Source organism: Triticum dicoccoides, chromosome 4A, assembly GCF_002162155.2.
Source record: "Triticum dicoccoides isolate Atlit2015 ecotype Zavitan chromosome 4A, WEW_v2.0, whole genome shotgun sequence".
Lineage (NCBI taxonomy): Eukaryota > Viridiplantae > Streptophyta > Magnoliopsida > Poales > Poaceae > Triticum > Triticum dicoccoides.
Window position 1 is genome coordinate 416,611,017 of NC_041386.1, and position 25,331 is coordinate 416,636,347.

At 47.2% G+C, this 25,331-nt stretch overlaps 1 protein-coding gene across 2 annotated transcripts in view; it reads left to right on the forward strand.

The window, feature by feature from the left end:
- The window catches only part of LOC119285998 (acyl-CoA-binding domain-containing protein 6-like), a 19,792-nt gene extending 6,253 nt beyond the window's left edge, over window positions 1-13,539 (forward strand). The window contains exons 3-16 of one of the 2 annotated variants that reach the window (XM_037565339.1): window positions 8,029-8,107; window positions 8,194-8,352; window positions 8,470-8,547; window positions 8,641-8,745; window positions 10,045-10,111; window positions 10,175-10,236; window positions 10,321-10,460; window positions 10,683-10,809; window positions 10,882-10,996; window positions 11,169-11,257; window positions 11,657-11,740; window positions 11,956-12,717; window positions 12,799-12,858; window positions 13,004-13,539. In XM_037565339.1, the coding sequence (XP_037421236.1) occupies window positions 8,029-8,107; window positions 8,194-8,352; window positions 8,470-8,547; window positions 8,641-8,745; window positions 10,045-10,111; window positions 10,175-10,236; window positions 10,321-10,460; window positions 10,683-10,809; window positions 10,882-10,996; window positions 11,169-11,257; window positions 11,657-11,740; window positions 11,956-12,717; window positions 12,799-12,858; window positions 13,004-13,084 (2,008 nt within the window). In that variant the 3' untranslated portion in view covers window positions 13,085-13,539. Of the gene's footprint in view, window positions 1-8,028; window positions 8,108-8,193; window positions 8,548-8,640; window positions 8,746-10,044; window positions 10,112-10,174; window positions 10,237-10,320; window positions 10,461-10,682; window positions 10,810-10,881; window positions 10,997-11,168; window positions 11,258-11,656; window positions 11,741-11,955; window positions 12,859-13,003 lie in introns of both variants that reach the window. The other variant, XM_037565338.1, reaches the window with a different exon arrangement.
- The last annotated feature ends 11,792 nt before the right edge of the window (window positions 13,540-25,331 follow it).

The window sequence follows — 25,331 nt, forward strand, 5'->3', positions numbered from 1 at the left end:
GTAGCCGGAGTCGGGACGAAAGGTGAGAGCAGAGCCGCCCGGGCTTTCGCTAGCCTACCGTCTAGGATCTCGCGGGCCCTAATGGCCTCGATCTGCACTAAGGGGGGAGCCACCTTGCCCTTGAAGGTGATCGCAGAGTCGGTCGCGACCTTCACAAGCTGACCAAGTGGGACCGACTCAAGAGCAGAGAACGAGCAAGAAGTGATGGATGGGGGGATTGCAGGTGTACCTGGCTCCAGGTTCCGGGCCGCAGCCCGGAGCTCCGCCCGCTCGTGGATGAGCAGAGTCGGGCTGCCATCGGGACGCGCGGCGTCAAGCCGAGCACTCCGGCGGGAGGCAGTCACCGGGAAGGAGACGGACCGGCCACGACGAGAGGAGGGAGTGGATCCCCTCCTGGAGTAGGCCGCGGTCCGAGGCAGGGGTGGGGGGGCGACTACCGGGGTGGTCACCACGGCCGACACCCCACCGAGGGCAAGGCAGAGGGAGCTCGGAGGCGGGGTAGGTGGAGACGCGGGCCTGACGATGACCACGACCTGCGGCGTCGGGGACGGAGTCCCAACGGACCCAGGAGGGGGATCGGTCACCTCGGGGTCCGCCAGGGCCAGAGCGGCGAGAGGGAGTGCGAGGGGCAGGTCCCGGTTGCACCCACCCCCTCGCGGAGGGCAGGGGCGGGTCGGACGCACCAGGAGGGGGATCAGATCCCTCCCGGTCCGACAGGCCCTGAGCGGCGCAGGGGGACGAGGGAGGAGGGTCCAGGTCGCACCCCCCACCTCAAGGTGGGTCGGATCTGCACGGCGGGGCGGGCTGGACGCAGAGGGGAGTGGCGTGGAGATGGAGCCATCCGGGGAGCGCAGAGACGAGGCGGGGAAGACCTGAAGGCTCAAGCCCGACACATCTCTACCATCGGAGGGGAGCGAGGGAGCCGTGAGCGAGAGGCCGGCCCTAGCGCCACCCCGGGAGGAAGTGGGGGGTGGCTCGTGCTGGGGGCTGTCCTCGTACTCCTCATCGTCGTCCTCGGAGCCGGAGTGGTGGGCCATGGCGGGGGCCACGGTTGCTGCGATGACCCCCCAGGCCCCCACCTCGGGGCCCCCCAGAAGGCAGTCGTCGGGGATGCGGGGGCGGCCGATGTGGTTGGGCGTCTCGGGAGAGATCTGGAGGTGGAATCCCTGGTCGTTGAAGAACACTTGGATCGTGGCACGGAGCTTGGATGAGTCCAGGGGTTTAACCTTGACCCGCACCTCCTTGCGGAGAGAAAGCTCGTCCACCACGACCACCTTGCCTAGGATGCGGGACATGTTTCTAATAACCCTTCGGAGCACGCGATGTCGGGGAGGCCGCCGATGAGGATCCATGTCGTGTCCAGGACAGCCACGGCAAGGGGATCCCGGACCGACATGAAGATGTCCACCACGAGCTTGTTGAGCGCGAGGGTGATGTCGCCGCTGCGGGTAGCCGTGACTGACCGCGTCGGGGAACACCACAGAGAACTGGTTACCCGACAGCAGGGTGACCTGCCAGTCCCAGGTGCAGTGGTAGAGATGGTTGAGCTCGGCCTCAATCATCTCCGAAGACGCCACCCCATCCTTTACGGAGACAATGGCAAGTAGCGAGGGGGTGGGCGGTGGGAGGTCCGGGACCTCGATGTGGAAGTAGCCGAGGCCCTTGATTCCATGCCCGTACATCATCAGCTCCTCCGAGACCGGGCGGTCGGGACAGAGAGCCGCGGGGTGGTCCGGGTCCGAGCACACAAAGCAGCACTGGGGGCGAGTGCAGGCCACCTGGGAGTGACCAGCAAAGCCGCAGTTTAAGCACTTGACGAGGTCGGCGGCGGGGTCATCCGGGAGGAGGGCGGTCGAGGCGGAAGCGGCCGGGTCGCATGGAGGAGCCGAGACCATGGCTTGACCGTTTCCCTGGCCAAGTCCCCGCTTCTTCTTGCGCTTAGGCCCGGCCGGCCCCGGCAGCGCCCGGGGGGATGCTAGGGACGGAGCGAGGGGGTTGGTGGCGACGTGCCTCGAAGGTGGCAGCAGGGGGGCGGTCGAGGGCCATTGAGCGGGAGCGCCCGCCGCGGCCAGGCGAGCGGCCACCGTCGCGGCGTCGGGGAGGAGACGGGGAGCGGCGGCGCTGCGTTCTTCACTCGGGAGCGGGCTCGGGCGAGCGGGACCGGGAACGGTCCTGGCGATCAGCCCTGGCCGGAGAACGGCGCGGCGGGGAGCGGTGGCCGGAGCGAGGGGGCGAGCGACGGTCGGGACGGAGAGGGGAACGACGGGAGTCGCGGGATGAGAGTTGCCGGCGAAGGTCATCCTCATGGCGGGTGGCTTCGGGAGAGGGCCGGGGGGCAGTGCGGTGGTCTTCAGCCCGCCTCTTGGGGCGCGGGGTGTCGTCCCCCCACGTGCGCGGCATGGGTGCTGACAGGGAGGGCGCGAGGGGGCAGACGGGGGGAGTGGCGGCGGCGGGGAGCGAGTGAGGCGCGACCGCTAGGGTTCCTGACGAGGAAACAGAGGAGGAGTGCGGGGATGGGGGTCGAGGCAGCCCAGCAGGGAGCCAAATAGCCGGGCGAGCCGAGTGGGCCGGCTGTCGTGGAATTGTCACGGCAGATGTCCTAGATGCCAGGACTTAGTCGTGAGGCCAACGCATCTATGTGGTAGCTTGAGAGGGGTTGAGCGGAATTGAGAGACGCAACATAAGACAAGGATTTAGACAGCTTCGGGCCCTGGAAAACATCATCCGGTAATAACCCTACATGCTATTTGCGGCTAGATCTCATTATGCTCATGAGAGAGTCGTCGGTAAGCTGGCTCTTTGTGTCTAGCCCTAGAGATTGTTTCTTCTTGCTTGTCCCTCTTTGGGGAGCCCTGCCCCTCCTTATATATGTTGAAGGGGCGGCTTACATGTAGAGTCCTAGTAGGATTAGAACTAACTTATTCTCTATTACAAGTCGGATACAAGTACGGGTCTTGCTTCCTTGTAAAGGGAATACTCTTCATGCCTTCCGTCTTAAGCCGGCCCACTAGAGTATAAGCCGGTCTGCTGGGCTTTGGGCCTTGTCGTCCGTCTGATCCGCCCGTCGGGTCTCCAGTGAGTCACAATGTCCAAGCGGGTTACATGTAAACCGCCATGTCCGGGCGGATCGCCAGTAAGTCGCCTAGCTCCAGCCGGGTCTCTGGTGAGTCACCAAGTCCCAGCCAGGTCATCCATCCAGCCGGGTCATACCGCGGGGTATATCCCCGACATTAGCCCCCAGTTTAATTTGGATTTATCCATGTTTAAACTGATCCTACAAAATAACTCAAGAACAATTTTGACAGGTTGTGCTCCGGGTTAAATATTCTTGTAAGCCGTCACCTGAACATCTTTAAGTCCTTGTCATTTCCTTGTTGATATAAATATGTCCATATCCCCATAGAAAATCTTCTTTAACTGATATGCTTCAACTTTGTCAATGCAAATAATCCAGATACTTCTTTTTGAAAAATCCGGGTCAATAGGCCGGCTTTAGAATCAATTTGCTGACATTGGTTTTCTTGTAGAGAAATATAGTAAGAGATAATCCACTTGAGTCGGCCTTCAAAACGTCGGTTTAAAAAATATTGGTCTTCAAAGTTGAGATTACATCAAATATACAAGTCCCATGTCACTGCCAGCATGCAACATGACACTTGGGGGCTAATGCAAAGTCATTTTTGCTCACTTTATTGAAGACCTGACTCATCACATTGTAATGAACCGGCTCTTGGGGGCTACCAATTGCTCCTGTCAACAATTCAAGGTTGTGGCATTTATATTGAAGCAAGTCTTAAGCTGTTGCTACGCTACCTTCTTAAGTCTTGGGGGCTACAAGTGATAAGCATATAAGAGGTATATTTTCAAGCTGGATGTTAACTTATGACCCGGTGCCATCCTTAAACTGGCTGAAGATAAACCGACAATTTTTGGCAATGATAAACCGGCTTTGGCGATGATAAACCGGCAAGCTCTACATCTTCAAACCGGCTGAAAACCAGATAAGTATTTCAAAGCCAATATTTTTAAGCATTGGGAGCTGATTCAAATAAATTATTCTTTGCAATATTTCTATGAGAAACCAATATCATCAAATTGATTATGAAGTTATCCTATTAACCCGGACTTTCCAGAAGAAGGAAATGATAAGGATCTAAGGATGAACAGGTGCCGGTTCAGAAAAACTTTTAATCCGGAGCACAACCTGTCAAATTTGTTTTTGTGTTTATTTTGCAGGATCAGTTTAACATGGATAAATCCAAATTAAACTGGGGGCTAATGTCGGGGATATACCCCACGGTATGACCCGACCGGAAGTATGACCCGGCCAGACCTCGCGATTCACTGGTGACCCACCCTGACTTGGCGGTTCAACAGATGACCCGCCCAGATTTCTCACTCACTGATGACCCGGCCGAGCTAGGTCATTCATTGGTAACCCGGCCGACGGGTTAGAGGAACGACAAGACCCGGAGGCCCAAAAGGCTCAAGGCCCAGAAGGCCGGTTCACGTTATGGTGGTCCGGTTTAAGATGAAAGGCATAAGGAGTTTATTTCTTACAAGAGTAGTTGGAGTCCTACTAGGATTCTACATGTAAACCGCCCCTTCAAACATATATATAAGGAGGGGCAGGGCACTCCTAGAAGGAGAAGTTTTTACAAGTCTAGATACACAGAGAAATCGATGACTCTCGAGATGAGAGATAGCGAAACACCGCCCTTGTAACCGAGATCATCATCATCAATATTAATCAAGCAGGATGTAGGCTTTTACCTACACCGCGAGGGGCTGAACCTGGGTAAAATCTCGCGTCTCTCGCTCCCGCTCAACCCCTCTCAAGCTACCACATAGATGCGTTGGCCTCACGACTAAGTCCTGGCATCTAGGACATCTGCCGTGACAATTCCATGACACCGGCCCAGCAGCTGATCCGGGAGGGGGGCCCAAGACCGAGGGGGCGGCCCGCAGGGGGGGAGGCCCATGATGCGTTCGGCCCAGGGCACCACGGTCCAGCCAGCAAGGCAGGGAGGACGGGGCGAGGGTTTCCCCTGCCGCCGCCGTCCTCGCCGCGGCCGGCGCCGGGGCCACCAGGGGAGCGGGCCATGATCTTCGGGGAACGCGGATGGGAGACAGGCGCAGCGCGAAAGACCCGAATGTCGCGATGAAGGGTCTGAAGGGCGAGACGCGACGGATGGGCGGAGAACCCGCCGCATGGCGCGGGGGCGCTCGATGCACGACGGCCGGGGAGGCAACCATTGCAAGGTGCCAGGACGTGCACGCCAGCCCCTGGTCGGACTGCCCCGGGACACCCCACGCCGGAGCGCGGAGGCGGCGGCGAGCGGTCCTGGGTCCCAAGGCGGCGGCTTTCCTAGGCGTCAATAGCGATGGCATAGAACGACAAGGGCGCGAGAAAGCATCACAACAACCGGCCCGGGGCGGGGGCGGGGGCGCGGAGACCACCCGGGGCACGACTGGCCGAGCCGGGGGGTCCCGGCGCACAACCGGGTGGCCGGCCGCCACATCGGCCAACTCCGCCAACTCCGCCCAACGGAACGCCGGGGACGGCGAGGAGAACGGAGAGGGGGAGGGGGGCAGCGGACGGGGAGGCCAGGGGTGCGAGAGCAGCGGAGGAGGCCGCCGGCGGCGGGAAGGGCGGCCGCGGGCGCCGGGTCGCCAGGGGCGTCGCGGGAGCTCATTTCAAACCCAGGTCCACGAAAATCCACCCCCTCAGCACACATCATAAGCAGAGCAGAGTATAAACAGAGGATCAACTACTTAACAACATATTTCAGATAAGTAGTACCACACTTCATAACAGTTGAAGCATAAACCATAAACATAAACAGATCAAAGCAGACTCGTAGTACTTAGGAAGGAGGTGCCCCGGCCCTAGTCCCTGGCGGCGAAGGCTTCGTCGTGCTTCCCGCACTTGTTGACGACCTCAATGCCATCGTCGTCGAAGATGATGACCTTGAGGGTGTCGGGAGTGAGGAGTTTGAACGTCACCATGTAGTCGATCTTGATATGATGAACGACTGTGTAGGTGGCCCAACCCTGATCTAGGGTCATCCTGCCGTTCATCAGCTTCACCGTCACCTTCCAGGAGCAGCCGGTATTGTTTCTAAGCTTGAACTCCGTCGGCACCTCGACGAAGTGCTTGGTGAAGTCCAGGGGCATGGGGATGCATTCAAGCTTCGGTGCAAGGATGACCTTGCAGAAGTGAGTTGGGCCATCCTCCTGATGGTAGTGGCCGTAGTTGCGGCGCTTGTTGCCGGGGGGCTCCTCCATGCCCTCGTCGTCGCCAACCTCAGGCGTCTTCGTGTCTTCCTCGGCGGTGGGCGGCAGCACAACCTCGTCGGGCATTGGATGAAGGGGCTGCTTGCCCTTGTTGTCAACGGCCGGGAGCACCTCCGTGCCCATCTCATTGCTCTCCTCGATCTGCACACAATTCATGGAGTCAGGCACAACACAGTGTTCATGGCTTATTGAAGAGCATGTAGTTAAAACGGCATGACTGTCACTCTTCTCCTCCTCTCCATCGCTCCTATATTTACTCACCCTGCCCAGCACTACTTACCCACCCCCTCTCTTCTCTCACTGTCAACCTTCCTCTCCATCGCCATGAGCTCTAGCTACAACTACAACGCCAACCCCTTCCCTTGGGGTATTGGCTGGAGGGCCTTCTTCCTCGGGTGGTCGGCTGGTGACCGCACCAAGTTCCAGAACACCATGGAGGTGTGCTCGAACTTCGGCTCCATGCCTGACATGCAGAAGGAATCTGATGCAGTGCTCATGAGGGCCACTGCACAAGAGCTGAAGACGCTGATTCCTGACCCAGCGAAGGGCGCGATGGCAGTTGACATCATTCGCTGGGCCATGAATCAGGCCGTCTCCGACGGCGCTAAACAGAGGAAGAAGTGGTGCAAGTACAAGACCTACTGGGCTCCTAATGACCGCCGTGCCGCAGTGTACTGGGAGACGGCAATCGCACCGCCGTCGGTCATTGGTGGGGAGCCTAAGGAGGAGGAAGAACCGGTGCAGATGCCAGCAAGGGCGCCGGAGCCAGGCCGTCGTACCTGGCAGATCGACCTCGACTCCGCCGAGGACGACGACGACGACCCGCCACCCCGCACGGCGATGAACAAGAAGATGAATGCCAACGGCTTGACCCGCCGCTCCGCACGCCCGTGACGGCCACCGCGGTGAGCCGGTGTCCGTTGTGTACCCCCAATCCCCCTTCTGCATCCGCATCTACCTCTATTCCGATCTTCCATGAACTAGTTTGAAGTACTATGAACTCGTATGAACTACCTCTACATTCTTATCTACCTCTATTCCCCATTCCCCTCCGCCGTGGATCGAATCTATCGCCGGATCGAACAGGAAAAAGTACTGCATGTCGAACAGAGAGAAATGCTTACCGCCATTGCCGCGGGCCAAGTGATGATCCGCTCGCCGGTGATGGAATCTGGTGGTCTTCTTGCTCTGCTCCGATCCGCCGCCGCCGGTGAGAGTTGGGAGAGTGGGGGAGAGTGGGAAAAGGGAGCGGTGAGGGGCGGTGAGGCTAATAACTGCCGGCGCTTCGGGAAGCAATGCGGCTTCTCGAGCGTGGCCGCGCGCGTGCAGCCGCCGCCGCCCACGTGCACCGCTCGGGCCTGGCCCTGGAGAAACTGCCGATTCGAGCGTTCCCAGAGAACCAGGCCCAGGAGTGCTTTAAGTTTCGTGCCATGCGGGCCGAACAGTAAAAGCAGGCGTTCCGCACGAGCAAGGCCGGGCCTCATGCAGGCAACCAAACACGCCCCAAGTGATTTTAGTTTCTGTGAGCTGTAGACATCTGGGTTCGTTCTTGTAACCTAGCCTTGCTTGACCATCTTAGCCTTCCTCTTCATTTATAAGATTCCTGTTTCTCAGGAGAGAAGGTCGAAATGTGACGAAACAGAACCATTTACTCCCCAGCCCCATTTTCCTAATTTGATGCTTCTTTGTACTCTTAGCTCTCACATTTTCCATGGTCTTGTGATTTTACAGGTTGAAGGGTCATCTGCATGATCCTTTCCATGGCCCCCGGAGTCCTGCCCATCCCACCAAGCGGTCCAGTCACCTCACTGTGAGTGTGAGCTATTCTTGTTCACTTACTTCACTTGTTTCTGACTCACCTGTATTTCTATTGTGTTTAAATGGTTATTTGTTCAGGGAGAAGAACCAGTGGCTACGTCGGTGAGTGGCCGTCCTGACGACCTTGCTTGGCGTTGCTCCTCTGATACTTTTGACCTCAATGGCCGTGCATTTGAAAACTCAGAGAACTGGGCAGTATTGTCAACGGACGGGGATAAACCGAGTCCTCGTTTTGATGTAATTAACCATCTTATTGATGTTTTGAAGTGTATAGGAAGTTGTGATGTTTTCATCATTATCGGTTTCTATACGGAAGCCTCTATAACACATTCATCTGGTTACCATTTCAAACAGCATGCAGCAGCCATGGTAGGGAGCAAAATGATTGTCTTCGGTGGAGATTCCGGTAATCATTTGCTGGATGATACAAAGGTATTGATGTTGTTTTTCTAGACGAGCCTATCTGTCATGGCCTTATGTCAGTTTTGAGCTAACTTCGTGATATCATCTTTATATACACTTCAGATATTAAGCTTAGACAAGCTTACATGGGATTCTGTGGCTTCTAAAGTTCGTGTATCACCAGGTGGACGTTGTGCGCAGTTTCGACCATGCAAAGGACATTGCCTGGTATACTTCTTGGAGCTCATTGTTCTTTTACTGCTCTGGTCTTTTTCTTCAATTTCTCATATGATATCCTTAGACTAGTAGTGCATTTCAGGGTTGTCAGTTGGTGCATGCTTGGGTTATAAGTCCCTTATCTTTATTAAGTTTACTGGAAGTTATACTCTGGTGAATAATAAACCATGGAATGATTTGTAAAAAAATGTAGGTAAAGAATGGTGATTTTTGAGAAAATAAAGAATGATGATTGTTGAAGTTCAAGAATCAACTTTCGAGTAGGGGTATCCTTAGCAATGTGGTTAAATATTAGTAGGCGGGGGTGGGTACGGCGGACTTTTCAAAGTGACACAACGATGTTTTTTAAATAGGTTCAGTCGCCTCGTGGGAGGGCGACCTACGTCCTATGGAAGGGTCGTCGAGAGTGGTGCCTGACACATGGAACACTTAGTGTGGCCCGACTAATCCGGGCCTTTGAAGGTCCCTTGGACTCCGAATCTCGACCTTCCTAACTCTCCTGAGAGAGCTACTGGGAGAGCGACCCTCCTTTTGAGTTTATTCATGTGGGAGTAAGTGATTTACATGCCCATGGGGGGCCTTATATAGCCTAGGGGTCCTTGACAGAGGGTACCCTTGAAGTGAGGAGTTAGGAGCGTAGAACTATGGAATTTTCCGTTCTTTGGCCCATGTACCTCTAGTTGGGCTAGGAGGTGGGTTGTGGCAAGGGAGAAGCCCTACACTATTCGTGGGCTTCCTTGCTTGGGCTTCTTCCTTTGACTTGTTGACCACGAAGCCTTGCTTGGACTTATTCTTTGTTCCTTTGCCTTCAACTTTGACTCATTCTTTTATGTGGTCTTCTTCCTTTGACTTGTTGACCATGAAGCTTGGCTTGGACTTTCGTTGACTAGGGTGTCTTGCTTGAACCCATGGGGGATAGTTTGGACTATTGTTGACTGCTTTGACTGGTGTTGACTGTCCTTGACTTTTGTTGACTACCTATGTGGTGGGCCATGTAGGATAAGGGTGGGACCTCAAGTAGAGCCGAAGTAATTACTACAACAATGATTAGCACTTCTCGTTTCTCATTTTGTCTTCAATTGCAACTCTGCAGCCCTTAATACCACATTGCATGCATATAATGCCTGCTTGCCCAATTGGTAGCATTTAGGGGTTAACACTACACCTCTAGGTGAAATGCGTACAAAAGCCCAAAATGAGGTGCTACACATGCATGCCCAGAGTTCCAGAGGTGGACTGCGCTTTGAGTGAATTTTGTTACATTCGTCATGGTTTTCTTTTGAATCTTAGGTTCCATGGGACAAGACTGTCATTCTTGTCGGAGGGAAAACCGAGCCATCTTCTGACCGGATATCAGGTTTGACTTAATGTTAAACTTTCAGCAGAAATAATTTGGACTTCATCATTTATTTTACCGCAGTATGGACATTCAATACGGAAACCGAGATCTGGTCGCATATGGAAGCGAAGGGCGACATTCCGGTACATATTCGAACATTGATTTATACAATGCTCAAATGTTCATTGCAAAATGAGAGAAGTTTTTTTCTCAATTGATAATTTCAGGTGGTTCGAAGTGGTCATACAGTGACTAGAGCAGGCCCTGTTTTAATTCTTTTTGGGGGCGAGGATACCAAAGGGAAGAAACTACATGACCTTCATATGTTTGATCTGAAGTCCTTAACATGGCTTCCTTTGAACTATAAGTGAGTCATTCTTCTCTAAAACTAAGAAGTGTTATGTCTATAAACAAATGAAACAAAAAAGAAGCCAAGTAAGAATGTTTTTTCAGTTACACTTGGTTTGTCCATAGTTATTTGCAGAACCAATACATACAATTTAATTAACACTCAATGCATAGAGCCTTCTTGATGCTTCTCTTGATTTGATGTGCTATTTTCTGCTACTAAGCCAAGTTCATGTTTTAGAGGTGCTGGACCTTCTCCAAGATCCAATCATGTTGCTGCACTTTACGATGATAGAATTCTTTTGATTTTTGGAGGCCAATCAAAATCCAAGACCTTGAATGATGTCCACGCTCTAGATTTTGAAACAGTATGTTCGATCAGGTTTCTGCAAAAAAAAATCTTGTTGATCTCCTACTGAAAGAATCATTCTTCTTGTTAGATGGTATGGTCAAGAATGAGAACACATGGTCATCATCCATCACCTCGGGCAGGTTGCTGTGGAGCTCTCTGTGGGACGAAATGGTATATAGCAGGGGGTGGAAGCAAGAAAAGGCGTAAGTTTGTAATGTGATGCTCTCATTCATAAATTGTATATAATATGCCATATGAGTGGTTCAGTTTCATTTCTAACCCTTAATCAGAAGTGTGTTCATTTCTTAAAAGAGTTGCTTCATTTGAAGCATGGATTCTGGTCATTTTCTAACAAGTCTTCTCGGTCTCTATCAGGTCATCCTGAAACTTGGGTCTTTGATGTCCTAGAATCCAAGTGGTCTGTTTGTGTAGTACCTCCTAGTTCCTCCATCACTACCAAGAAAGTAAGTGCAAGTCATCCTTGATGGATTCCAAGTGATCTCGGAAGGCATGTATTGTATCATATTCAACCTTCCTAAAATGTACAGAATGCAAAGTTTAGTATTGTATAAAGTTGTATTCTCCTATGTAATCCTATTGTACCATATTTTTTTCGAAATGCAGGCAATTTTTTTTGCCTCATCCATTAATTAAGGAGTTAGACAAGGTTTTAACTAGAAGACTAGAGTCGAATACGCCCCCCTTACTAGAAAAATAAAGATCATCGTAGTTGTTTCCTATGTAATCCATGCTGAAGTAGAGCAGAAACAACACTCTCCAAAAGCAAATCCTATTCAAATCCCTGTTATTCCAGTGATGCCATTTTTCTAGTTGCTGAACAATTGAAGATACAACTCGTGCAGGGTTTCAGCATGGTTCCTTTGTACTACAGGGATAAGATTGTTCTTGTTTCATTTGGAGGAAACAAAAAGGAGCCATCTGATAAGGTAAAAAACTAACCTTTTTAAGTAAAAGAATAGCCGGTTTTAGCATCAGGAGTTTTGGACTTCAATTTCTTGTTCTTTCGTTGCAAGGGGATTTTCTGATATTTGCTTCAAAATGTAGTTCTGTTTTTTTATTTCATATTTTGCTTAGAAAACACTTGAACTGTTTCTTGATCAAGCTACTATTCCTGAATTCAGATTATTTTGTGTTTTCAAAGGTCGAAGTACTAGTGGTGCTGCAAAATGAACATTGTTTCAGTTGGCGGTCTGCCCCTGATGCAGAACCCTTAATGTATGAGGACTCTTCTCCTAGCTCAAAGGAACTCGCGGATCACCTCAACAACTGCGATCCTTTGTACTCTAACTCTGTAGCAAGGCATAGTCTCGCGACAACAGTGGAAAGCTCATCTGGGAGGAAATCACTCCCTGATTCACTCCTACATAACTCGAAGGTGGGCGGCTCATCACTCCGCAGGCAGTTCCGTCAGGAGGAGGAATGCAGCCTGGCCCAAAAACTGCAGAAGCCAATCGACGATGACAAGTACAAGGATGTTGACGATTGTTCTGAGCTACCATCCTTCGCAAACCAAAAGCAGCGGAGTGACACATATCATTCTCCAGATGCGGATGCTAAAACGAAGAGGGTGGGCAGAAGTTCGTCTGACATTAACCATCAACATGATACAAAAATCGCAAACTTGGTCAGGAGAAACATGGCGCTGGAAGAGCAACTTTCAGCTGCAATGGCGAGCAAAGACGAAGCAGAAAAGAACTTATCTCTGGTCATTGACACGAAGGAAGAGCTAGAGAAGAGGCTAGCTGAGAGAGACAGGGAGGTTGTGGCGCTGAAGGAGAAAGTGGGAGGATTAGAACAGGCACACGAAGATTTGAACAACGCCTCAAACACTGTCCATGCTGATAACGTGCGGCTCGAGCGTGAAGTGGCGTTCTTGAAGGCAGTCATGGATGAAACTCAGAAGGCAAAAAAAATAAAAATCCCTGTGATCTCTCATTGTACCAGTGTTTATGCAGTTGTACTGACTATTTTACCCCCTAAACAGGAGTTTTACTCGACCCGCGGAGTTCTAGCAGGAGAGCGCGCGAGGGCATTCCAGCTCCAGGTATAATGGCAGCGTTGAATGATCAGGTTCTTTCCTGATTGGTAGATACAGAGGGACTGCCAATAGCAGTTTCCATTTTTTCATGATTTGCCATGCTGATATCCAGTTTTACTTACATTTGCATCTGTGATATTTGCTTTGCCAGGTTGAAGTGTTTCATCTGAAGCAAAGGCTGCAATCAATGGATGGACGGTCACCTACACAAAGAAAACCTCAGAATCTCTAGGTTCCAGAGGTCAAATCTCAAATGTGGATAATGATGCGAATACCTTGCATCCTGATGTAAACTAATTGTTACCATGCCTATTTTTGCGTCAAAACATCAGGGGCGTGTTTGGTTGGTTACCATGCTTCGCCACACCTGGGTTGTGTGAATTCACATCTTTTGTGGCGACCAAACTGGGCAAGCGCGGTAATGAACCGAACATGCCCCAGGTATGCATATGTTCTGATCCATCGTAGGGAGGATTGTGTGCTAGATACTAAGGTTGTGAGATGTGGATTGATTTGCAACTGTCTGATCTAGTAATGTGCATATCCTTGTTTTTGAAACTTCTCTTGAGAGAGCGTGAAACTCTCTCTTTTCAGTTTAAACTAGTAATTTGCCCGTGTGTTCGATGGCAAAAATAACATGTTTATGACCTATGTAGTGCAAATTTGTGGCGACCTGGTCCCGTATAAGGAACATGAATCTCTCTATTTTCTGTTCTAGTCCCTGGATCAATAGCTGTCGTGCACAATTCATGATCAAATACCAAGATACATCACATGTCATAATATTGCATTGCAGTCATAGTATTACATCATAGATTCAGTCTCTTTAGAATAGATACCAATCTAGCTCAAGGCTAGCTTATACAATCATGCAACGGAATTACAATATTATCTTGTGGCATTCATTTCACAGCTAAAACTTGAGTATAGCATCATAACCCTACTTTGTGTCTCTCCTTCGATGCGGACAATCCTGCAACATGATATGTTACAGCATCAAGATACCTTACAGCCATAAGGGTCAATACATCCAATGGCAAGTTTCACTTGAATGAAATATAAGCAAAATCTAAATTATGTTCTTGGGACAAGTGGTGGCTGGTTTCATTTGCAGAAAGCAATAATAGTTGTATCCTATCTAAGGTGGACCTACTTTTCACATAGGACTCCTGACACGGGGTAAAGCAGTAATAGCATTAATGTTGTGTGCTATCTAAGGTGGATCTAAAGCGGTAATAGTTGGTTGGTGCAGCTAGCTTGGCTCGGGGACGTCGGGGGCGACGGGCGGCGGAAATCTTCAGGTGAAGACACTCGTCGATTCCAAGCGCTCCTCGCATGCAGCTAGGTCAGGCATGCACGCGTGGACCCGAGAAACACAAGAGACAAAATGGGGCGCTCGGGTTCGTGCTCACCTTCCCGACGTCGAGCTCGCGGCGACGACGAGGCTCGACTCTCAACGGATTCGAGCTCTGGGGGAAGTGTTGAATTTGGAGGCGCGAAGGGTGTCTGGCGGGGTGCCTCTGGATGTGGTGAAGGCGTTAGTGGGGGTGGCTTACAGAAATTTGGCTGGCGGCGGCTCTGGCAGAAGGCGTACGAGGTGGGTTCACGAAGGCGCAGCGCGAAGGGTGTCTGGCGGGGTGCCTCTGGATGTGGTGAAGGCGTTAGTGGGGGTGGCTTACAGAAATTTGGCTGGCGGCGGCTCTGGCAGAAGGCGTACGAGGTGGGTTCACGAAGGCGCAGCCCAACGGCGAGGGACGACATAAGTTGGGGCAAAAATCCAGATGAGCTCATGGGGTTCTTAAGGACATGGTCTCGAGCTCGGGTCGTGTGGGGAGTGGCCGAACATGCGATCGTGGGCGCGGTAAATGCAGGATGGGAAACGTTTGGAAACGGCGCGCCGGTCAGGCGTCACGCGGTCAAAGGGCCTGCACGCACACTCCCTGCTATTATTCTCCTTCCTTCTTTTCTTTTCTTCCTCCCTCGCTTCTTCTCTGCTTCTTTTCTCAGGCCCCCGTCATGGTCTACCATCGCTGTCTCAGGGCGCCGCGACCACGGGAATTAGCCGATCCAGCCGCCCTCGGCCAGGTCTGCACGAATCCATGCCACCCGAGCTCTACTTGCCTTGCCGGAGCTACAACCGACCACGCCATAGCTGCAAACGTTGAAGCTTTTTCCATACCCGCTTGTAGCTCTCGTCAACGCTCGTTGCAGCTTTCGCTGTCGCCCCGTAGCTCTCACCAACGCTCGTTTTTTTGAAAGTTTCATGGCGGAAGCTTTTTTCCACACCGATTGAAGCTTTTTTCCACACCGGATGAAGCTTTTCTGCTATGGTTGAAGCTTTTTCCCATTCCGATTGAAACATTTTTTACACCGGTTGAAGCTTTTCTTGACGTCGGCTGAAGCATTTTTCCATGTCTGAAGCTTTTTCTTCTAAGTCGGCTGTAGCTTTTTTCATGGTTGAAGCTTTTCCGATGCCATTTGAAGCTTTTTTCAAGCAGTTGAAGCATCCCCTGGTGCTGTTTGCAACACCACCGTCGGGGTGTGCCGTTGTAGCAGGGGTTGGGTGGAGTTTTTTCCCATTCCGATCGAAACATTTTTTTACACCGGTTGAAGCTTTTCTTGACGCCGGATGAAGCATTTTTCCAAGTCTGAAGCTTTTTTTCTAAGCCGGCTGTAGCTTCTTTCATGGTTGAAGCTTTTTCCGATGTCATTTGAAGCTTTTTTTCAAGCGGTTGAAGCATCCCCTGGTGCTGTTTGCAACACCACCGTCGAGGTGCGCCGTTGTAGCAGGGGGGTTGGGTGCTCGTTGGTCGCAGCACCGGGACGGGACGGTTCCAGCATCCCCGGACGCAGCCAGGTCGCACGGCTTCAGGAGCTTGAGGACCATGCCATGGCGTGCCCTAGGAGCCATGGCGGGTCTGCGATGCCGGCGAGCCTGAGTGTGCGGCGGCGCTCTGATCTCCGGTGAGGGAAATACGACGAGGGTCACCGGCGCTCGTGATACGTCTCCGACGTATCTACTTTTCCAAACACTTTTGCCCTTGTTTTGGACTCTAACTTGCAGGATTTGAATGGAACTAACCCAGACTGACGCTGTTTTCAGCAGAATTGCTATGGTGTTATTTATGTGCAGAAACAAAAATTCTCGGAATGACCTGAAACTTCACGGAACATCTATTCGGAAATAATAAAAAATCCTTGCAAAAGATGAAGACCAGGGGGCCCACCACCTGTCCACGAGGGTGGGGGGCGCGCCCCCTACCTCGTGGGCCCCCTGGAGCTCCTCCGACCTCAACTCAAACTCTATATATTTGCTTTCGGGGAGAAAAAAATCAGAGAGAAGAATTCATCGCGTTTTACGATACGGAGCCACCGCCAAGCCCTAAAACCTCCCAGGGGGGCTGATCTGGAGTCCGTTCGGGGCTCCGGAGAGGGGAATCCGTCGCCATCGTCATCATCAACCATCCTCCCTCACCAATTTCATGATGCTCACCGCCGTGCGTGAGTAATTCCATCGTAGGCTTGTTGGACGGTGATGGGTTGGATGAGATCTATCATGTAATCGAGTTAGTTTTGTTAGGGTTTGATCCCTAGTGTCCAATATGTTCTGAGATTGATGTTGCTATGACTTTGCTATGCTTAATGCTTTTCACTATGGCCCGAGTGCCATGATTTCAGACCTGAACCTATTATGTTTTCATCAATATATGAGAGTTCTTGATCCTATCTTGCAAGTCTATAGTCACCTATTATGTGTTATGATCCGTTAACCCCGAAGTGACAATAATAGGGATACTTACCGGTGATGACCATAGTTTGAGGAGTTCATGTATTCACTATGTGCTAATGCTTTGTTCCTGTACTTGCTACGTCTTGAGCTTGCGTTGGTTTTACCCGAAGAGGAAGGGATGATGCAGCAGAGTAGCGTAAGTATTTCCCTCAGTTTTTGAGAACCAAGGTATCAATCCAGTAGGAGCCCACACTCAAGTCTCTCGTACCTGCACAAAGCGATAGCTACTCGCAACCAACGCCATTAGGGGTTGTCAATCCCTTCACGGTCACTTACGAGAGTGAGATCTGATAGATATAATATTTTTGGTATTTTTGGTATAAAGATGCAAAGTAAAAAGTAAAAGCAAAGTAAAAAAGCAAAGCAAGATTAAAGTAATGGAGATTGATATGATGAGAATAGACCCGGGGGCCATAGGTTTCACTAGTGGCTTCTCTCAAGAGCATAAGTATTCTACGGTGGGTGAACAAATTACTGTTGAGCGATTGACAGAATTGAACATAGTTATGAGAATATCTAGGCATGATCATGTATATAGGCATCACGTCCGTGACAAGTAGATGGAAACGATTCTGCATCTACTACTATTACTCCACTCATTGACCGCTATCCAGCATGCATCTGAGTATTAAGTTAAAAACAGAGTAACGCCTTAAGCAAGATGACATGATGTAGAGAGATAAATTCATGCAATATGAAATAAACCCCATCTTATTATCCTCGATTACAACGATACAATACGTGCCTTGCTGCCCCTTCTGTCACTGGGTAAGGACACCGCAAGATCGAACCCAAAGCTAAGCACTTCTCCCATGGCAAGAACTACCAATCTAGTTGGCCAAACCAAACGGACAATTCGAAGAGACTTGCAAAGATAACCAATCATACATAAAAGAATTCAGAGAAGATTCAAATATTATTCATAGATAGACTTGATCATAAACCCACAATTCATCGGTCTCAACAAACACACCGCAAAAAGAAGATTACATCGAATAGATCTCCACAAGAGAGGGGGAGAACTTTGTATTGAGATTCAAAGAGAGAGAAGAAGCCATCTAGCTACTAACTATGGACCCGAAGGTCTGAGGTAAACTACTCACACTTCATCGGAGAGGCTATGATGATGTAGAAGCCCTCCGTGATGACGGCCCTCTTCCGGCGGAGCTCCGGAACAGGCCCCAAGATGGGATCTTGTGGATACAGAAAGTTGCGGCGGTGGAATTAGGTTTTTGGCTCCTGTTCTGATCATTTGGGGGTACGTGTGTATATATAGGAGGAAGAAGTACGCCGGAGGAGCAACGAGGGGCCCACGAGGCAGGGGGCGCGCCCTAGGGGGGGGCACCCTCGTGACCGCCTCTTTTGTTCCTTGGAGCAGGGTCCAAGTCTCCTGGATCATGTTCGGTGAGAAAATCACGTTCCCGAAGATTTTATTCCATTTGGACTCCGTTTGATATTCCGTTTCTTCGAAACACTGAAATAGGCAAAAAAACAGCAATTCTGGGCTGGGCCTCCGGTTAATAGGTTAGTCCCAAAAATAATATAAAAGTGGAAAATAAAGCCCAATATAGTCCAAAACAGTAGATAATATAGCATGGAGCAATCGAAAATTATAGATACGTTGGAGACGTATCAGGCATCCCCAAGCTTAATTCCTGCTCGTCCTCGAGTAGGTAAACAATAAAAAGATAATTTTTGATGCGGAGTGCTACTTGGCATAATTTCAATGTAAATCTTCTTAAATGTGGTATGAATATTCAGATTAGAAAGATTCAAGAAAAAAGTTTATATTGACATAAAAAATAATAATACTTCAAGCATACTAATAAAGCAATTATGTCTTCTCAAAATAACATGGCCAAAGAAAGTTATCCCTACAAAATCATATAGTCTAGCTATGCTCCATCTTCACCACACAAAGTATTTAAATCATGCACAACCCCTGATGACAAGCCAAGCAATTGTTTCATACTCTAACTTTTTCAAAACTTTTTCAATCTTCACGCAATACATGAGCGTGAGCCATGAATATAGCACTATAGGTGGAATAGAATGGTGGTTGTGGAGAAGACAAAAAGGAGAAGATGGTCTCACATCAACTAGGCGTATCAACAGGCTATGGAGATGCCCATCAATAGATATCAATGTGAGTGAGTAGGGATTGCCATGCAACGGATGCACTAGAGCTATAAGTATATGAAAGCTCAAAAAGAAACTAAGTGGGTGTGCATCCAACTTGCTTGCTCATGAAGACCTAGGGCAATTTTTGAGGAAGCCCATCATTGAATATACAAGCCAAGTTCTATAATGAAAAATTTCCACTAGTATATGAAAGTGATAACATGAGAGACTCTCTACTATGAAGATCATGGTGCTACTTTGAAGCACAAGTGTGGAAAAAGGATAGTAACATTGTCCCTTCTCTCCTTTTCTCTCATTTCATTTTTTTATTTGGGCCTTTTCCTTTTTTATGGCCTCTTTTTATTTGGGCTTCTTTGGCCTTTTTTTTATTTTTCGTCCGGAGTCTCATCCTGACTTATGGGGGAATCATAGTCTCCATCATCCTTTCTTCACTGGGACAATGCTCTAATAATGATGATCATCCCACTTTTATTTTTCTTATAACTCAACAATTACAACTCGATACTTAGAACAAAATATGACTCTATGTGAATGCATCCGGCGGTGTACCGGGATATGCAATATGACAATGGTGGAGTGTGTCATTAACGGAACGGTGGAAAGTTGCATGGCAATATATCTCGGAATGGCTATGGAAATGCCATAATAGGTAGGTATGGTGGCTGTTTTGACGAAGGTATATGGTGGGTGTATGATACTGGCGAAAGGTGCGCGGTATTAGAGAGGCTAGCAAAGGTGGAAGAGTGAGAGTGCGTATAATCCATGGACTCAACATTAGTCATAAAGAACTCATATACTTATTGCAAAAATCTAGAAGTTATCAAAGCAAAGTATTACGCGCATGCTCCTAGGGGGATAGATTGGTAGGAAAAGACCATCGCTCGTCCCCGACCGCCACTCATAAGGAAGACAATCAATAATTAAATCATGCTCCGACTTCATCACATAACGGTTCACCATACGTGCATGCTACAGGAATCACAAACTTTAACACAAGTATTCTTTAAATTCACAACTACTCAACTAGCATGACTTTAATATTATCACCTCCATATCTCAAAACAATTATCATGCTTCAATATTTTCTTAGTATTCAACACACTCAAAAGAAAATTTCACAAATCTTGAATACCAAGCATATTATTATTAAGCAAATTACCATGCTATTAAGAGGCTCTCAAAATAATTTAAGTGAAGCATGAGAGATCAATAGTTTCTTTAAAACGAATCCACCACCGTGCTCTAAAAGATTTAAGTGAAGCACATAGAGCAAAATTATAACGCTCAAAAGATATAAGTGAAGCACATAGAGCAAAACTACTATGCTCAAAAGATATAAGTGAAGCACATAGAGCAAAACAAACTTAGCTCAAAAGATATAAGTGAAGCACATAGAGCAAAACAAACTTAGCTCAAAAGATATAAGTGAAGCACATAGAGTATTCTATCAAATTTTAATTCATGTATGGCTCTCTCAAAAGGTGTGTACAGCAAGGATGATTGTGGCATACTAAGACAAAAAGACACAAATAATACAAGACGCTCCAAGCAAAACACATATCATGTTGGTGAATAAAAATATAGTTCCAAGTAAATTACCGATGGAAGTGGACGAAAGAGGGGATGCCTTCCGGGGCATCCCCAAGCTTTGACTTCTTGGTGTCCTTGGATTATCTTGGGGGTGCCATGGGAATCCCCAAGCTTAGGCTCTTTCCACTCCTTGTTCCATGATCCATCAAAAGAATTCACCCAAAACTTGAAAACTTCACAACACAAAACTCAAAATAGAAAACTCGCGAGCTCCATTAGCGAAAGAAAACACAAGACCACTTCAAGGTACTGTAATGAACTCATTATTTATTTATATTGGTGTTAAACCTACTGTATTCCAACTTCTCTATGGATTATAAACTATTTTACTAGCCATAGATTCATCAAAATAAGCAAACAACACACGAAAAACAGAATCTGTCAAAAACAGAACAGTCTGTAGTAATCTGTAGCTAGCGCAAGATCTGGAACCCAAACAATTCTAAAATAAATTGCTGGACGTGAGGAATTTATCTATTAATCATCTGCAAAAATAATTAACTAAATAGCACTCTTCAAATAAAAATGACAGCTGTTCTTGTGAGTGCTAAAGTTTCTGTTTTTTACAGCAAGTTCAACAAGACTTTCCCCAAGTCTTCCCAATGGTTCTACTTGGCACAAACACTAATTAAACACAAAAAAACACAAACAAAACAGAGGCTAAATAATTTATTTATTACTAAACAGGATCAAAAGGCAAGGAATAAAAATAAAATTGGGTTGCCTCCCAACAAGCGCTATCGTTTAACGCCCCTAGCTAGGCATAAAAGCGAGGATAGATCTAGGTATTGCCATCTTTGGTAGGCAATCCATAAATGGCTCTCATGATAGTTTCATATGGTAATTTTATTTTCTTTCTTGGAAAGTGTTCCATGCCCTTTTTTAATGGAAATTGAAATCTAATATTCCCTTCCTTCATATCAATAGTCGCACCAACCGTTCTAAGGAAAGGTCTACCAAGAATAATAGGGCAAGAAGGATTGCAATCTATATCAAGAACAATGAAATCTACGGGAACATAATTCCTATTTGCAACAATAAGAACATCATTAATCCTTCCCATAGGTTTCTTAATAGTGGAATCCGCAAGATGCAAGTTTAGAGAGCAATCATCAAAGTTACAGAAATCTAGTAGATCACACAAAGTCTTGGGAATAGTAGAGACACTAGCACCCAAATCACACAAAGCATAAAACTCATGATCTTTAATTTTAATTTTAATAGTTGGTTCCCACTCATCATAGAGTTTTCTAGGGATAGAAACTTTCAACTCAAGTTTTTCTTCATAAGATTGCATCAAGGCATCAACAATATGTTCGGTGAAGACTTTATTTTGACTATAAGCATGTGGAGAATTTAGCACGGATTGCAACAAGGAAATACAATAAATTAAAGAGCAACTTTTATAATTAAATTCCTTGAAATCCAATATAGTGGGTTTAGCAACATCTAGATTTTTGTTTCTTTCAATCCCACTTTCATCAATTTCATCATTAAGATCTAAACACTCCGAATTTTAAGAACGCCTTCTAGGTAAAGGAAGATCATATTCAGTTTCATCAAGATTCATATTGCAAAATAAAGATTTAATAGGAGACACATCAATAACTTTTAGATCTTCATCTTGATTTTCATAGGTATTGGAAGAACATGCTTTAATAAAGGCATCTTTGGAAGCACGCATCCTAGCGGTTCTTTCCTTACACTCATCAATTGAAATTCTCATGGCTTTTTGAGACTCATTGATATCATGCTTAGGTGGAATAGATCTAAGTTTCAAAGAATCAACATCAAGAGCAATTCTATCAACGTTCCTAGCCAAATCATCAATCTTAAGCAATTTTTCTTCAATCATAGCATTAAAATTCTTTTGCGAAGAAATAAATTTTTTAATATTAGATTCAAAATCAGAGGGTATCTTATTATAATTTCCATAAGAGTTATTGTAGGAATTCCCATAATTATTAGAAGGATTACTAGGATATGGCCTAGGATTAAAATTCCCTCTATAAGCGTTGTTGCCAAAATTATTCCTACCAACAAAATTCACATCCATAGATTCATTGTTATTCTCAATCAAAGTAGACAAAGGCATATCATTAGGATCAGAAGAAACACTTTTAGTAGCAAATAATTTCATAAGTTCATCCATCTTTCCACTCAACACATTAATTTATTCTATCACATGCACTTTTTTATTAGAAGATCTTTCAGTATGCCATTGAGAATAATTAACCATAATATTATCTAGGAGTTTAGTAGCATCTCCTAAAGTGATTTCCATAAAAGTGCCTCCCGCGGCCGAATCTAAAAGATTTCTAGAAGCAAAATTCAATCCGGCATAAAAATTTTGTATAATCATCCACAAATTCAAACCATGAGTAGGGCAATTACGTATCATTAATTTCATTCTCTCCCAAGCTTGTGCAACATGTTCATGATCAAGTTGTTTAAAGTTCATAATATCGTTTCTAAGAGAGATGATCTTAGCGGGAGGGAAATACTTAGAGATAAAAGCATCTTTGCAATTGTTCCATGAATCAATACTATTCTTAGGCAAAGACGAAAACCAAGCTTTAGCATGATCTCTAAGCGAAAAAGGAAATAGCTTCAATTTAACGACATCATTATTGACATCTTTTTTCTTTTGCATATCACATAAATCAACGAAGCTATTCAGATAAGTAGCGGCATCTTCACTAGGAAGGCTAGTGAATTGATCTTTCATAACAAGATTCAACAAAGCAGTATTAATTTCACAAGATTCAGCATCGGTAAGAGGAGCAATCGGAGTGCTAAGGAAATCATTATTATTGGTATTGGTGAAGTCACACAATTTAGTGGTATCTTGAGCCATCGCGACAAACAAGCAATCTAACACACGAGCAAACAAAAGCAACGGGCAAAAAGAGGCAAATAGAGAGGGAGGATAGAGAGAGAGAGCGAATAAAATGGCAAGGGTGAATTGGGGGGAGAGGAAAACGAGAGGCAAATGGCAAATAATGTAATGCGAGAGATAGGGATTGTGATGGGTACTTGGTATGTTAACTTTTTGCGTAGACTCCCCGGCAACGGCGCCAGAAATCCTTCTTGCTACGTCTTGAGCTTGCGTTGGTTTTCCCCGAAGAGGAAGGGATGATGCAGCAGAGTAGTGTAAGTATTTCCCTCAATTTTTGAGAACCAATGTATCAGTCCAGTAGGAGCCCACGCTCAAGTCCCTCGTACCTGCACAAAGCGATAGCTACTCGCAACCAACGCCATTAGGGGTTGTCAATCCCTTCACGGTCACTTACGAGAGTGAGATCTGATAGATATACTATTTTTGGTATTTTTGGTATTAAGATGCAAAGTAAAAAGTAAAAGCAAAGTAAAAAAGCAAAGCAAGATTAAAGTAATGGAGATTGATATGATGAGAATAGACCCGGGGTCCATAGGTTTCACTAGTGGCTTCTCTCAAGAGCATAAGTATTCTATGGTGGGTGAACAAATTACTGTTGAGCAATTGACAGAATTGAACATAGTTATGAGAATATCTAGGCATGATCATGTATATAGGCATCACGTCCGTGACAAGTAGATGGAAACGATTCTGCATCTACTACTATTACTCCACTCATTGACCGCTATCCAGCATGCATCTAGAGTATTAAGTTAAAAATAGAGTAACGCCTTAAGCAAGATGACATGATGTAGAGAGATAAATTCATGCAATATGAAATAAACCCCATCTTGTTATCCTCGATGGCAACGATACAATACATGCCTTGCTGCCCCTTCTGTCACTGGGTAAGGACACCGCAAGATCGAACCCAAAGCTAAGCACTTCTCCCATGGCAAGAACTACCAATCTAGTTGGCCAAACCAAATGGACAATTTGAAGAGACTTGCAAAGATAACCAATCATACATAAAAGAATTCAGAGAAGATTCAAATATTATTCATAGATAGACTTGATCATAAACCCACAATTCATCGGTCTCAACAAACACACCGCAAAAAGAAGATTACATCAAATAGATCTCCACAAGAGAGGGGGAGAACTTTGTATTGAGATTCAAAGAGAGAGAAGAAGCCATCTAGCTACTAACTATGGACCCGAAGGTCTGAGGTAAACTACTCACACTTCATCGGAGAGGCTATGATGATGTAGAAGCCCTCCGTGATGACGGCCCTCTTCCGGCGGAGCTCCGGAACAGGCCCCAAGATGGGATCTCGTGGATACAGAAAGTTGCGGCGGTGGAATTAGGTTTTTGGCTCCTGTTCTGATCATTTGGGGGTACGTGTGTATATATAGGAGGAAGAAGTACGCCGGAGGAGCAACGAGGGGCCCACGAGGCAGGGGGCGCGCCCTAGGGGGGGCACCCTCGTGACCGCCTCTTTTGTTCCTTGGAGCAGGGTCCAAGTCTCCTGGATCATGTTCGGTGAGAAAATCACGTTCCCGAAGATTTTATTCCATTTGGACTCCGTTTGATATTCCGTTTCTTCGAAACACTGAAATAGGCAAAAAAACAGCAATTCTGGGCTGGGCCTCCGGTTAATAGGTTAGTCCCAAAAATAATATAAAAGTGGAAAATAAAGCCCAATATAGTCCAAAACAGTAGATAATATAGCATGGAGCAATCGAAAATTATAGATACGTTGGAGACGTATCAGTACTCTATTAAAAGGAGGCCTTAATATCCCTTAGTTTGCATTAGGACCCCGCTGCCACGGGAGGGTAGGACAAAAGATGTCATGCAAGTTCTTTTCCATAAGCACGTATGACTATATTCGGAATACATGCCTACATTACATTGATGAATTGGAGCTAGTTCTGTGTCACCCTATGTTATGATTGTTACATGATGAACCGCATCCGGCATAATTCTCCAACACCGATCCATTGCCTACGAGCTTTCCATATATTGTTCTTCGCTTATTTACTCTTCTGTTGCTACTGTTACAATCACTATAAAAT